The following is a 13,924-nucleotide window of genomic DNA, read 5'->3' as shown; positions in this document are numbered from 1 at the left end:
CCCCCCCCCCACACACAACACACCCACACACACATCCACACACACACACACAAACACATCCCACATGCATACACACACAAACACACACACACACACACACACACACACACACATCCCCAGACCCCCCCCCCCCACACACACCCCTCCCCCCACCACACACCCACACAAACACACGCACACAACCCCACCCCCCCACACCAAACACACACACACACACACACACACACCCCATCCCTAACACACACACACATGCACACACCAACCCCCCCCCCCCCACACACACACATCCCTCCCCCCCCCCACACACAGACCCCCCCCCCCCCACCCCACACCCACACCCACATCCACACATGTCAATCCACGCACTGATTGCAGAAAAAGCGATTTTTAAAAGAAAATTAACCTGAAATTGCAGACAGAATTATTTATTTTATCTGAGAAGACAAATGAGGTTTCTTCTTCTTTAGTTTCTCACTACTTTATGTCACATGCGATCGTGTTTTAAAAATGTCAGAATTTGACCAAATCTGTTTCATTCGTTTGTTAATATACCTCACCTGGTTGACAAATCTTCAATGTGGAATTTTATTTGAGGTTCAAATGACCGCGGGAGATCGTGTGATAGTGATCACGTCCTGGGAAACAAAACGGTGCGTTTCTTCTTTTTTCAACAATAATGACTTATAGCTTCGAGACAGTAGGGGAAAGTGGTACAAAATGGACCCCTTGGGTCATATGGACCCCTTGGTATATTACACCAGCAGCTGCTGGCCATCTTGTGGCTGTTCATGTTAAAACATTCCTTTGTGGATTTGAACCATCCAACATTTTGACACCTACTAGGATCTATCGGTAGGTATGTGAGAAAATTGTGTTTGTGGTGACAGAGTGACTCATATTTCCTAGTGTTACTGCATGCTTTTAGAGTATAAGTCAGTCACTAAAATTGACCTTTGAAACATTCTGCCCAGTACATGTGGTTTCCAATGATGTCAGGTTTTCATGGAGGTCGTTCATGGGCAAAACGGTCCATTTCCCTGGGGTAAAATGGCCCGTGGGGTACCATTTTACCCTTTAGTGGGCCATTTTACCCCATACATGTTTCTTATTTTTGTTACAAATATGTAGGCCTATGTATACATGTAGGCCTACCCTATATGTATGTATGTATGTATGTCTGTATGTATGCATGCTTGCATGCTGGCTGGCTGGCTGGCTGCATGCATGCATGTAACTTATACATATCTACTTATACCATGTCATTTTATGCACTGAAATATAAGTTCATCTATTGGGCAGGGTGCTTCATGATTGTTGTCTGCTTTAGTTAGTGCTGTTCTCACCAAGTCGGGTAATGAGGGTTAGGAATAAGGGATTATGGGTCATCAAAATGGTCACTGTTTGAATTTTGATTTTCTGTGGAAGTAAGATAGAAACATTGGACCTTACTCTCACAAAGGGGCAGGGTGATCTATCTATAATTCCACTAATCTCTGTGTGTATGTTTGTATGTTTGTTTGTTTGTATGTTTGTATGTTTGTATGTCTGTGACCGCTGTTTCTCGACAACCACGGGTCCGATATACTTTAAACTTGCCAGGTATATTGCTGGGGACCCGAGGATGTGCCTTTTCAAGGTTTCATATTAATCGGACAAGTACTTACCGAGCTATGTCCAAAAAACGATTCAACCAATCAGAGAGCAGCGAGTTATCGCGTGTGCCGAACGTGGCGAACACACTCTGCCTCGGACGGCACATTTGAGAGCGTATTCATTTATTTCACGTTGGCAAACTATGTTGGCGTTAAACTATGTTTTAAAACTAATTAAAACTAATTTGCGATTCATCGTAACTGCGATTTGCGACCTTCCGGACAGTGAAGACTTCACTTCCGTCAGCCAATCACAGAACCCGTTGTTGCGCAGGCATGGCCGATGTGACTGTGAGAGCGAGGCAGCGAGCCGAGCCGAGCGCGTGCGCCATTACGGTTCGTAATTCGATTTCTTCCGGAGAAAATAATAATTTCTCGATTTCTTATGCGCATTATTTCTCCCAATTCAGTCAGAGCAAAGGGCGGAAGCGAAGAGCGTTGTTTTTTTTGTTTACGGGCGTACGGGCGGGGTAGAGCGTACGGGTAGCGTTTTTTTTTTTTTTTGCCAAGGAACGGGCACCCACGTACGGGCATGCCCTAGTTATAAGAAATCTGAGAGGGCACCCGTGTACAATTGCCTAGTTGGAACAATGCATGAGTATTTATACACACATTTGTGTATTTGCAGGTGAAGATGCCCCGCAATTATGTACGGAAATCAACCAGGCAGTCTTGGACTGTGGAGGCAATGGAGGCAGCCCTTCAAGCAATAGAGAATGGTGACATGGGGTATAAAAAGGCTGCGAAAGAATTTGGAGTCCCCAAAACCACACTTAAACGACGCCACAAGGGTGGGAACAAGACTGCTAGTGCTAAGGGCTCATCAAAAACTCTTGGTCGTTACAAGATGGTCTTCTCCACAGAAATGGAAACAGCACTAGTGCAGTATATATTGAGTATGGAGCAGATGATGTTTGGGATGACCACAGTGGAGGTCCGTCGATTGGCGTACCAGATGGCAGAACAGAATCACCTCCAGCATCCTTTCAAGAATGCAATCGCTGGAAAAGATTGGTTGCGAGGATTTTTTTCACGACATCAAGACCTTTCCATCCGTCAGCCTGAAGCGACATCTGCTGCAAGAGCACATGGATTCAATCGTCAAGCTGTCAACAGATTTTTTGATCTCCTGGAGGATCTTATGGAACAACACAATTTTCCACCTGACAAAGTCTACAATGTAGATGAGACCGGTATGACCACTGTGCAGTCAAGACCATCCAAAATCATTGCCTTAAAAGGCAGGAGGCAAGTTGGTTCCATAACTTCGGCTGAACGAGGGGTTCTAGTTACTACGGAAATTTGCATGTCTGCAACGGGAGCTTTTGTTCCCCCACTTTTTGTGTGGCCTAGGGTGAGGATGAAGCCTGAGTTGATGGATGGAGCTCCACTTGGCTCGATTTCTCAATGCCATAAATCAGGATGGATGCAAACAGAGATTTTCACCATATGGTTCGAGCATTTCCTGAAGGTTTCAGGAGCATCAAAAGAAAATAAAGTGCTCCTTATACTAGATGGACACAAAACACACACCCAGAACCTTGATGTCATCACCATGGCTAAAGACAATGGGGTATACATGTTGAGCATTCCACCACATTGTTCACACAAGATCCAGCCATTAGATGTCTCATTTATGACGCCACTATCTACATATTACACGCAGGAGGTGGAGAGGTGGTTGAGGCAGCACCCGGGACGATGTGTGACAGTATTTCAACTGGCCAGCCTGTTTGGGACTGCATATCGCAAGTCCGCTACAGCCGAGAATGCAGCAAATGGGTTTAGGAAAACTGGTATCTTCCCAGTGAACCGCAACATCTTCCAAGATCACGAGTTTGCTCCAGCGACAGTTACAGACCTCAACCAAAATGAACCAAGACCCATGGATGATAACCAGAGACCCCTTGAAGATGCCCATAGAGATGCTGATGTTCCTGCTCCTGGTGTTAATGCTGCAAGAGGCCCTGAAGATGCTGTGAGACCTGTTGGTGGTCCTGCACCTGATGTTAATGCTGTGAGACCTGTTGATGGTCCTGCACCTAATGGTAATGCTGCGAGAGGCCCTGCAAATGCTGTGAGACCTGTTGATGGTCCTGCACCTAATGGTAACGCTGCGAGAGGCCCTGGAAATGCTGTGAGACCTGTTGATGGTCCTGCACCTAATGGTAATGCTGCAAGAGGCCCCGAAAATGCTGTGAGACCCATTGGTAACACTCAAAGACATGCTGCTGTTCCAAGACCTGCTGTTGCAAGCACCAGTAGGGAGTTCATTTCACCCTTTCAAATCAGTCCCCCACCTAAGGCTACTCCTGCTAAGGGTAGGCCTACAACACGTCAATCAAAAAGGTCAATGTCAGAGCATTTAACATCAAGCCCATACAAGAAACGACTTGCTGATGCAGCTGAAGAAAAGAAAAGACAGGAAGCACAGAAGGCAGAGAAGGCAAAGCAGAGAGCTGAAAAAAAACCTCAGAAGCAAAAGAAAGTTGCAGAAAAGCCAAAAAAGAAGATAGTGAAGGGTAAACGGGCTATATTTACGGCACCAGAAGAATCTAGCGAGTCTGAGGATGATGATGGAACAATGTGCTTATTCTGCCGGGAAAGTTATAGTGTGATAGGAGAAGGATGGATAAAGTGCACAGTTTGTCGTCTTTGGGCCCATGATGGTTGTGCAGGTGTGGATGAAGAAGATGTGAATTTCATCTGTGACTTTTGTGCCTAATTATGTGCATAATCTCACCTTGTAGTCTGTAATTTTTCACAATAAATATTATTTCAGGTTCAAAGTGTTTTGATTGGTGACTCTGAGGGTAATTATTATGTTTTTCAATGGGGTGACCATATTACCCCACGGGGTGACCATATTGCCCCATATGTGGGGGCCATTTTGCCCAACGTGGTGTACAAAATGGCCCACTTAGCACATTTTTGGTCTTTGGTTCTCACCAGTGAATGGTTGATTTGATTCTAATACCAAGTAATTTGTGTATTTATAATGGAATAATGATTGTAAAGACACTGTCTGATTTCAGATATACTGCATCATTTTGGATAAAATTTCAAAGAAAGCTTAAGTGTGCCATTTTGCCCCACCTTCCCCTACATCCAATCATTTTGAAATTTTGAACTCTTGTTCCACTTGATGAGAGCTACATTGCATTAAAAATTCAAGTCGATCAATGCAGTGGTTCAAGAGATAGAAGCTTTTTAAAATTTTCCTTCCATTATTTATTTCGGCCAAACCATGTGACTTATCAAAACATCTCAAGTGAAATTGAAACAGCCCCCCATGAAGAACATTTGTGTAAAGTTTCCACTCGATATCTTCACAAATTATGGAGGTGATACCATTTCTAGTTTGAGCTTAAAAACGTCATAACTCTGAAACCATGTGTCGGATAACATCCTGCCCAGAGGCTTTTTTGTTTGTCATGGTTGTGCGAATATGCCTGCCAAGATTGGGCTCAATCCGTTCAGCCGTTGCGGAGAAAAAGGGGTTGTTGTGTTTTTTCACGAAAAACAAGATGGCGGCCGAACCATGTGACGTATGACTTCGAAATTTGTTGCATTCTGAGTTTTTTTTAACTAAGCAACTGGGAAAAAAATCCCATTTTCGGGGGAGAATAGTTTTTGTTTGACGAATTCTAACCTCTTAACGTTAGCATTTCTAATATACTCGATACACATGTGTTTTGTTCCCATTGAAGAGTTCTTTAGAATGAGCCATTCCTCAAATTTTGCTATTGAGCGGTTTCGGAGATACAGAGGGGCAAATTTGAATGTGTTTTACAAGATGGCGCCCATACCACGTGACCTATGACGTCATAATTAGCACTAAAAAAATTATATGAGCCGAGATGATCATTTGAAGAAAATTTCCTGTCAATCCGACCAGCGGTTGCTGAGAACATTAATTATGAAGTTTTCGGAGGTGCAAAATAGGGCGGAAGAATAATAATAAGAAAAAATCTCGCAGTAATAATAGGTTACTCTCCATTTCATGGAGAGTAAACCTAATAGGAAAAACTCTAGCAGTAATAATAGGTTACTCTCCATTTCATGGAGAGTAAACCTAATTAATAAATGGGTATTGGAGGTGGCAGGAAATGAAGTGAGCCACAACGTAGACTAGTAAGAGATCGTACAAAGGGGAAAAATCACTGGTGGCAGAAAAAGGAGAGAATTAAATGGAATTGCGCAGGAAATATGGGACTGAGATACATTTTTCTTGTGCTTTTTGGATACAAAATCGAGGCTCTTGGAATAGCAAGAACATAAAACGGATCGGGGCATAATATAACAAAAGGAACAGTAGAAAGAAAGGGGTGGATAGGGGGTGTGGCACACACTAACAGCAGGGTGGAATGAGAAAAATAGAGGGAGACCTGGAGAGATAAGGGATTTGGGGAAAAATGAAGGGTATGGGAGGACGCACGGACAAGATGGACAAAAACAAGAAATAGATGGACACTTGAACATGTATTGAATATTGGGGAAGAAAAAAAAGTCATCGTCAAATAAGAAATTGCAGACTAGTTTGCGTGATTCTAAATGTTACATACCCAACCGAGGTTATGAATTGAGAAACAGTGAAAGAGGACAAGAAAATGGTGAGGTGAGGTTAGGGAAAAGCAGGAAGGGTAGGTAGTGTGGACAGAGAGTGGACAAAGGGGAGAGATATCCACGGGGTATTGCAATGACCCATGACTTAAAAACAGAAGTACACAATGGTCACATGCATTTGCACAAAGTTCACAGATTCGAGTATGATTTGGAGGAAATACAAACTAGGGCATGGTAGAAATTGGCTGTTAGATGAAAGTGGCCACTGTTACATATTTATGTGAATGTATGTGAATTACCATTCAGGTCTTTGCTTATCCGTGTGTATTATATTAAGGGTTGTTGTGGTTGGAGGGTCAGGAGCCCTTCTGAAATAGTGGCCGGAAACGGAAGTGACCGGAAAAGGGAAGAGGAAAAGACACGAGGAAAAAGGACGGGTATTCTTCTCTTCTTCCTCGCCCCGCTCCGACGAAAGGGGGGATTGATTGAGCCGTGTGGAAAAGCGGCGTTCCCGAGCCTGTCTGGCGAGAGGAGTTACCGGGACGGATACCTGCCCGGTGGACGTCAAACTGTCGTGTGGCCGTGCACCGACCCAGCGTTTGGCGCCGTTCGCGACACCGTCAAAAAAGACGCGTACGGGTCGCCCGTTGGGGCCTAACACGCCTTGCAAGCGGCGTGGGGTTTGGCTTGCTTTCCCGTACCCGCTTCGCGTGGCCACGAGGGGCTGCAGCCGGGGTGCCTGGTAGCGGTACGATACCTGCCCGGTGGAACCACGTCCACCCGGGGTTCGTTCAACCGCCCGAGTGCGGCGACGCCGACCATCATCTTGGTCAGGAGGGGCCCAGAGACATTGTGCGGGACCGAGACCAAAAGGGGGTCGTGAGTACTCACCGGGACACACATATATAAGATGGCCATCTTAATCATAGGGAATTGATTGTGGATTGAGAATTGTTGATGGTTGTGTATTGTTGATTGCTCGGGGAAAATCTCCGTGGTTGTGTCATTGAAATTGTATGGTATCATTACCATTGAAATATATCCTTGAACATCAGTTGTCTCTTGGGTGAAATTCATATGGATTGCGTGGCGAAAGCGCATATATAATACAGCTTTCTGGCGAAGTTCCTCTCACGGTCCGGGGGTCACCGAGACCAGGTATTCACCGAGGGGACCACGTAACAGAATTGGGGGCTCGTCCAAATTACGATTTGCGGTTTCGCAATTGGGTCTACGTCCGGGATCTAAAATTGTATAACATAATAAAATAATGATATTTTATTAATTAAAATTTATTAATTAATTATTAATTGGTAAATTTTTTTGAGAAATTGGGGTAAAGTCTTGGGTGAAGGTTAACAGGTGTTAACGATAGACACCATGGCGTTTGTGGCACAGAACTTTGGGGTAACCCCGAGTGAGGCACAGTTCCGAGCGTTGCTAAAGTCGGACCTCTTGAAATTGGCCAAACATTTTAACTTGGAGGTCCGAACTAATTTGAGGAAGGCAGAGTTGCAGGCCACGGTGATACAATCTATAGTGGGATTAGGAACATGGGACGAGTTAGCCTGGGAGTGGCTACCCGAAGAACCAGAAGATGTTGAGCTCCGGAAACTGGAGTTGCAATTACGGAGCCAGGAACGGATTAAAGAAGAAGAAAGGAAAGCAGAAAAGGAAAGAGCAGAAGAAGAAAGGAAAGCAGAAGAGAGGAGAGAAGAGAAGCAAGCAGAGGAAAGGAGAGTGGAACGAGAACTCCAGGAAAGGTTAAAAGAAGAAGAAAGGAAAGCAGAAGCGAGGAGAGAAGAGAAACAAGCAGAGGAAAGGAGAGTGGAACGAGAACTCCAGGAAAGGTTAAAAGAAGAAGAAAGGAAAGCAGAAAAGGAAAGAGCAGAAGAAGAAAGGAAAGCAGAAGCGAGGAGAGAAGAGAAACAAGCAGAGGAAAGGAGAGTGGAACGAGAACTCCAGGAAAGGTTAAAAGAAGAAGAAAGGAAAGCAGAAGCAGAGGAAAGGAGAGTGGAACGAGAACTCCAGGAAAGGTTAGAAGGGAGAAAAGCAGAGGAGAGGAGAGCTGCAAGGGACCTCGAAGCAGAGGAGAGAAAAGCGGAAAGGGAATTAAAGGAACGTGACATGGAGCTTCAGCAAGAAATCAAATTCAAGGAGCTGGAGTTAATGAGAGAACGGGGAGAGGCACCACCCTCGCTGACGGGGTCGACACCTAACCAGAGAACCTGGGATGTGGGCAGACATGTGAGGCTGGTTCCACCGTTCAGTGAAAAGGAAGTCGCGAAATTTTTTCCACACTTTGAGAAAGTGGCTCGACAATTAAACTGGCCGGAGGAGGCCTGGACCATACTCGTGCAAAGTGTGCTGGTGGGGAAAGCTCAGGAAATTTATTCGGCGCTACCAATGGACCAATGTGCAGATTATGAGGTACTGAAGACGCACATCCTCAAAGCCTATGAGTTGGTTCCGGAAGCTTACAGGCAAAAATTCAGGAATGCCAGGAAGAGGGAGAGTGAGACCCATGTGGAGTTTGCCAGAGTGAAAGAAAACATGTTTGATCAGTGGTGTGAGTCAAAAGGAGTCGGGAAAGACTTCGAAACATTGCGGGACTTGATCCTGGTGGAGGAATTCCAGCAGTGTGTCCACGAGGACATCAAAGTGTACCTGCAGGAAAGGAAAGTACCAAAGTTGTGGGACGCAGCCACCATGGCAGATGATTATGCCTTAACCCACCGAATAGGGGTCCACAAACCTAACTCCTCGCCTAGACTTCAGCAGGGGAGTTATGGAACACCCGGTGCGGAGAACGACCTTACATGGCGGCGGCCTCGAGATGATTATGGGGACAACTATGATACCCCAACGGTTAGAAATCCGAGGGCTACGGGCCCAAGACAAACTTATTTTTCGGGGGGCTCAAGGCCAACCCCGAGGTTCTCCCCCGGGCCTACTTGTGCTTTTTGCCATAAAACTGGACACTTGATGTCCCAATGTTACCTCCGAAAAAGGGAGAACCCGGAACGGAATCAGTCTAGTGCGACTCCGAATGCACTGGCAAGTGTGAGAAATCATTCTTGGAGAGCAGAGCTGGGGGAAGATTCCCCTGTCAAAGGTACGGCGTCCCGGGAGAACCTTGTTCAGGAGGGCTACAAACATTTCATTTCAGAGGGGTTCGTGTCGCTGGATGGCGACCCGAGTCACCAGAAGCCAGTTAGGGTATTGAGGGACACAGGAGCCCACCAATCGTTGATGCTGGAGGGCATTTTGCCATTGTCGGAGAAGACGGCAACTGGGGTTAGTGTGCTTTTACAGGGGGTCGGGGGCTATGTTAAAGCTCCGCTTCATGTCATCCAGTTGAGTTCTGAGTTGGTATCCAGGCCGGTCACCGTAGGCTTACAAGCCACCCTTCCTGTGGAGGGAATCTCTTTTATTATCGGGAATGATTTGGCCGGGGGGCGAGTTTCGGGTAATCCAATAATGGTGGACAAGCCCAGTAAGGAAAATAACACCACTCGGTTAGAGATGGAGATTCCGGGTATCTTTCCATCCTGTGCAGTGACTCGGGCTATGGGTAGAAAGCACGCGGAAGAGAAGGAGGAAGAAAGAGAGGGGGAGTTGGAACCCTTAGAGGTACGGGAAGACAACTCGGAAAAGGGAAATAACCAGGGGAGGGATTCCCAGGAATTTCGAGAAATGGTAGCGTCTGGAACGCAAGGGGACGTGGAGTGTCCGTCGGAGACCGCGGAGAACGAAGTGGAGCAAACCGCGCTGGTCCGAAGGAGACTAGTGGAAGAACAACACGAAGACTCGGAGATCCAGAGGTTAATTGAGAAAGCCGTTACGGAAGAAGAGGCTACGAAGATACCTGTGGGGTATTTCATGAAGGGGGAAACCCTAATGAGGAAATGGAGGCCCCCGGAGGTGCCCGCAGACGATGAGTGGAAAGTTCACTATCAGATTGTGGTGCCACCGCTGTACCGGAAGGAGATCTTGAGTTTGGCACATGAGACCCCTTGGGCCGGGCACCTGGGAGTGAACAAGACCTGTGACAGGATATTGGTACATTTTTTCTGGCCGGGACTGCGATGGGATGTGGCGGAGTTCTGCAAGTCCTGCCATTCTTGTCAGCTGGTGGGAAAGCCGAATCAAAAAATCCCACCCGCCCCGTTAAAGCCAATTCCAGCTTTTGAAGAGCCATTCAGCCGAGTCATTGTGGACTGTGTGGGCCCTTTACCCAAAACCAAAGCTGGACATCAATACTTACTGACCATCATGTGCGCGTCCACCAGGTTCCCCGAGGCAGTGCCTCTGAGGAAAATAACGGCGGCAGTTATTGCAAAGGCCTTGATTAAATTTTTCACTTGGGTTGGTCTACCTAAGATCATTCAATCGGATCAGGGGTCCAATTTCATGTCCACACTGTTCCAGCAAGTGGTACACCTGTTGGGGGTGGAACAAGTAAGATCCAGCGCCTACCATCCCGAGAGCCAAGGGGCCCTGGAAAGGTTTCACCAGACTTTAAAGAATATGATCCGAACGTATTGTTTTGAATGTGCCAAGGATTGGGATGAAGGGATACCCCTATTGTTGTTTGCGGCGAGGGAGTCCGTGCAGGATTCCTTGGGATTCAGTCCGTTTGAACTGGTGTTTGGACACGCAGTGCGGGGACCGTTGAAATTGGTGAAAGAACAGTGGTTACTACAGGAGTCCCGGACACCGATGGTGGAGTATGTGTCCACAGTAAAAAACCGATTGGCAAAGGCGTGTGAGGTGGCACGACGGAACTTGAGAAGGGCCCAGGGGAAAATGAAGGAGAGACATGACAAGACCTCGCAGATAAGGAATTTCAGTCCTCAGGACCGGGTGTTAGTATTGCTGCCCGTTCCAGGTCAGCCCCTCCAGGCTAGATATTTCGGTCCTTATGCAGTGGAGGAGAGGGTGAATGAGACAGACTACGTGGTGACCACTCCCGACCGACGAAAAAAGCGACAGTTGTGTCATGTCAACCGACTGAAGAAATATCATGAGAGGGAACCGGTGGAAGACGTAGTTCCTGTCTCACCGGTCGTACCGGTGACAATGGACGGAAACGCCGGTGTGAAGTTTGATAACTTGGATGACCAGGCCTGCCCCAAATTGACGAACACCGAAGTGTTGAATCATTTGGATGAGAAGTTAGGTCATTTAACAAGGGAACAGCAAGGACAACTGTCCAGCCTAATGTTCGAATTTAAACATTTGTTCACAGATGTACCGGGTCGTACGGACTTAGTATATCATGATATCGAGGTGGGGGAGGCCACTCCAGTGAAACAACACCCCTATCGGATGAACCCGGTGAAGATGGAGTACCTTCGGAAGGAGATGCAATATATGTTGGACAATGACATCATCGAACCAAGCAACAGTGAATGGAGCTCCCCATGTGTGTTGGTTCCGAAACCCGATGCCAGCTTCCGGTGTTGTACAGATTTAAAACGGGTGAATGCAGTGACCAAGACCGACTCCTATCCGCTCCCGAGGATTGACGACTGTATTGATCGAATAGGCCCAGCTAAATTTGTTACCAAATTTGACTTGCTGAAAGGGTATTGGCAGATCCCTCTTACCGATAGAGCCAAAGAAATCTCAGCTTTGGTCACTCCGAATGGGTTATATCAGTACAAGGTCCTCCCTTTTGGGTTGAAGAACGGGCCGGCTACATTTCAACGACTGATTAATAGGCTCATTGCAGACCTGGAGGGGGTGGAGGCATATCTGGATGATGTAATCATCCACACCATGACCATGGAAGACCACATTAAGCAAATCCATGCATTTTTTCAGACGATGTCCGAGGCAGGTCTGACCATCAACTTAGCCAAGAGTGAATTTGTAAGAGCACAGGTAGTGTTCCTCGGCCATGTAGTAGGGCAGGGTCAAGTACAACCAGTGACCGCCAAGGTAGAAGCTATCGATCGCTTCCAAGTCCCAAAGGGGAAGAAAGAGCTGATGAGATTCTTAGGTATGGCGGGGTGGTACCGGTGGTTCTGTAAGAATTTTTCGGATGTGGTAGCCCCTTTAACGAGTTTGTTGAGAAAGGAGACCCCATTCGTTTGGGATGGCAAATGTCAGGCGGCCTTTGCCCATGTCAAAGCGATACTAATGAGCTCTCCGCTCCTAACCGCTCCGGACTTTCAGGCACCTTTCAAGTTGGCCGTAGATGCAAGCGATGTGGGGGCTGGAGCGGTCTTGTTACAGGAAGATGAGGATGGGGTGGACCACCCCGTGTGCTACTACTCCAAAAAGTTCAATAAACATCAGGCAAATTATGCCACCGTGGAGAAAGAGACCCTGGCTCTCCTGCTAGGGCTTCAACATTATGAGGTGTATTTAGGAATCACGTCCTTTCCCATAAAGGTCTTTACGGATCACAACCCCTTAACCTTCATTCAAAGAATGAAAAATAAAAATCAGAGGTTGATGAGATGGAGTTTGGCTTTGCAGGGGTTCAACTTGGAAATTGAACATGTACGGGGCCGGGACAATGTCGTGGCGGACGCTTTGTCCAGATTGAGTTAATCTGGGGGGGGGGGGGGGGGGTTGAGTTATCTGGTTTGTTTCTCCAAATTGGCCGGCAAAGAAAGTTTTCGCGGGGTTCAAACTTTCTTTCTTGAAGGGGGGGAGTGTTACATATTTATGTGAATGTATGTGAATTACCATTCAGGTCTTTGCTTATCCGTGTGTATTATATTAAGGGTTGTTGTGGTTGGAGGGTCAGGAGCCCTTCTGAAATAGTGGCCGGAAACGGAAGTGACCGGAAAAGGGAAGAGGAAAAGACACGAGGAAAAAGGACGGGTATTCTTCTCTTCTTCCTCGCCCCGCTCCGACGAAAGGGGGGATTGATTGAGCCGTGTGGAAAAGCGGCGTTCCCGAGCCTGTCTGGCGAGAGGAGTTACCGGGACGGATACCTGCCCGGTGGACGTCAAACTGTCGTGTGGCCGTGCACCGACCCAGCGTTTGGCGCCATTCGCGACAACGTCAAAAAAGACGCGTACGGGTCGCCCATCGGGGCCTAACACGCCTTGCAAGCGGCGTGGGGTTTGGCTTGCTTTCCCGTACCCGCTTCGCGTGGCCACGAGGGGCTGCAGCCGGGGTGCCTGGTAGCGGTACGATACCTGCCCGGTGGAACCACGTCCACCCGGGGTTCGTTCAACCGCCCGAGTGCGGCGACGCCGACCATCATCTTGGTCAGGAGGGGCCCAGAGACATTGTGCGGGACCGAGACCAAAAGGGGGTCGTGAGTACTCACCGGGACACACATATATAAGATGGCCATCTTAATCATAGGGAATTGATTGTGGATTGAGAATTGTTGATGGTTGTGTATTGTTGATTGCTCGGGGAAAATCTCCGTGGTTGTGTCATTGAAATTGTATGGTATCATTACCATTGAAATATATCCTTGAACATCAGTTGTCTCTTGGGTGAAATTCATATGGATTGCGTGGCGAAAGCGCATATATAATACAGCTTTCTGGCGAAGTTCCTCTCACGGTCCGGGGGTCACCGGGACCAGGTATTCACCGAGGGGACCACGTAACAGCCACCCTTTTTCGTTTGGATGAAGGTGAGAGGCATGTATCTGAGAAAGGAGGAGGTGAAATGAGATAGGATGGGCAAAAGACCTGTCTGTTGTTATGCAGCAAATGTCCTCCTTTAAT

At 47.2% G+C, this 13,924-nt stretch overlaps 1 protein-coding gene across 1 annotated transcript; it reads left to right on the top strand.

Moving 5' to 3' along the window:
• Positions 1 to 2,080: 2,080 nt before the first annotated feature.
• LOC144888638 (uncharacterized) lies at positions 2,081 to 4,465 on the top strand. The gene is made up of 2 exons (XM_078767264.1): positions 2,081 to 3,655; positions 3,695 to 4,465. Exons 1-2 carry the CDS (start codon positions 2,287 to 2,289, stop codon positions 4,375 to 4,377), a joined length of 2,052 nt encoding a protein of 683 aa, XP_078623390.1. The 5' UTR covers positions 2,081 to 2,286; the 3' UTR covers positions 4,378 to 4,465.
• Positions 4,466 to 13,924: the final 9,459 nt, after the last annotated feature.

Source organism: Myxine glutinosa, chromosome 1, assembly GCF_964187855.1.
Source record: "Myxine glutinosa chromosome 1, kmMyxGlut1.1, whole genome shotgun sequence".
Taxonomy (NCBI): Eukaryota; Metazoa; Chordata; class Myxini; order Myxiniformes; family Myxinidae; genus Myxine; species Myxine glutinosa.
The sequence above is the reverse complement of the archived record's forward strand: the minus strand, read 5'-3'. Positions and strand labels throughout refer to the sequence as shown.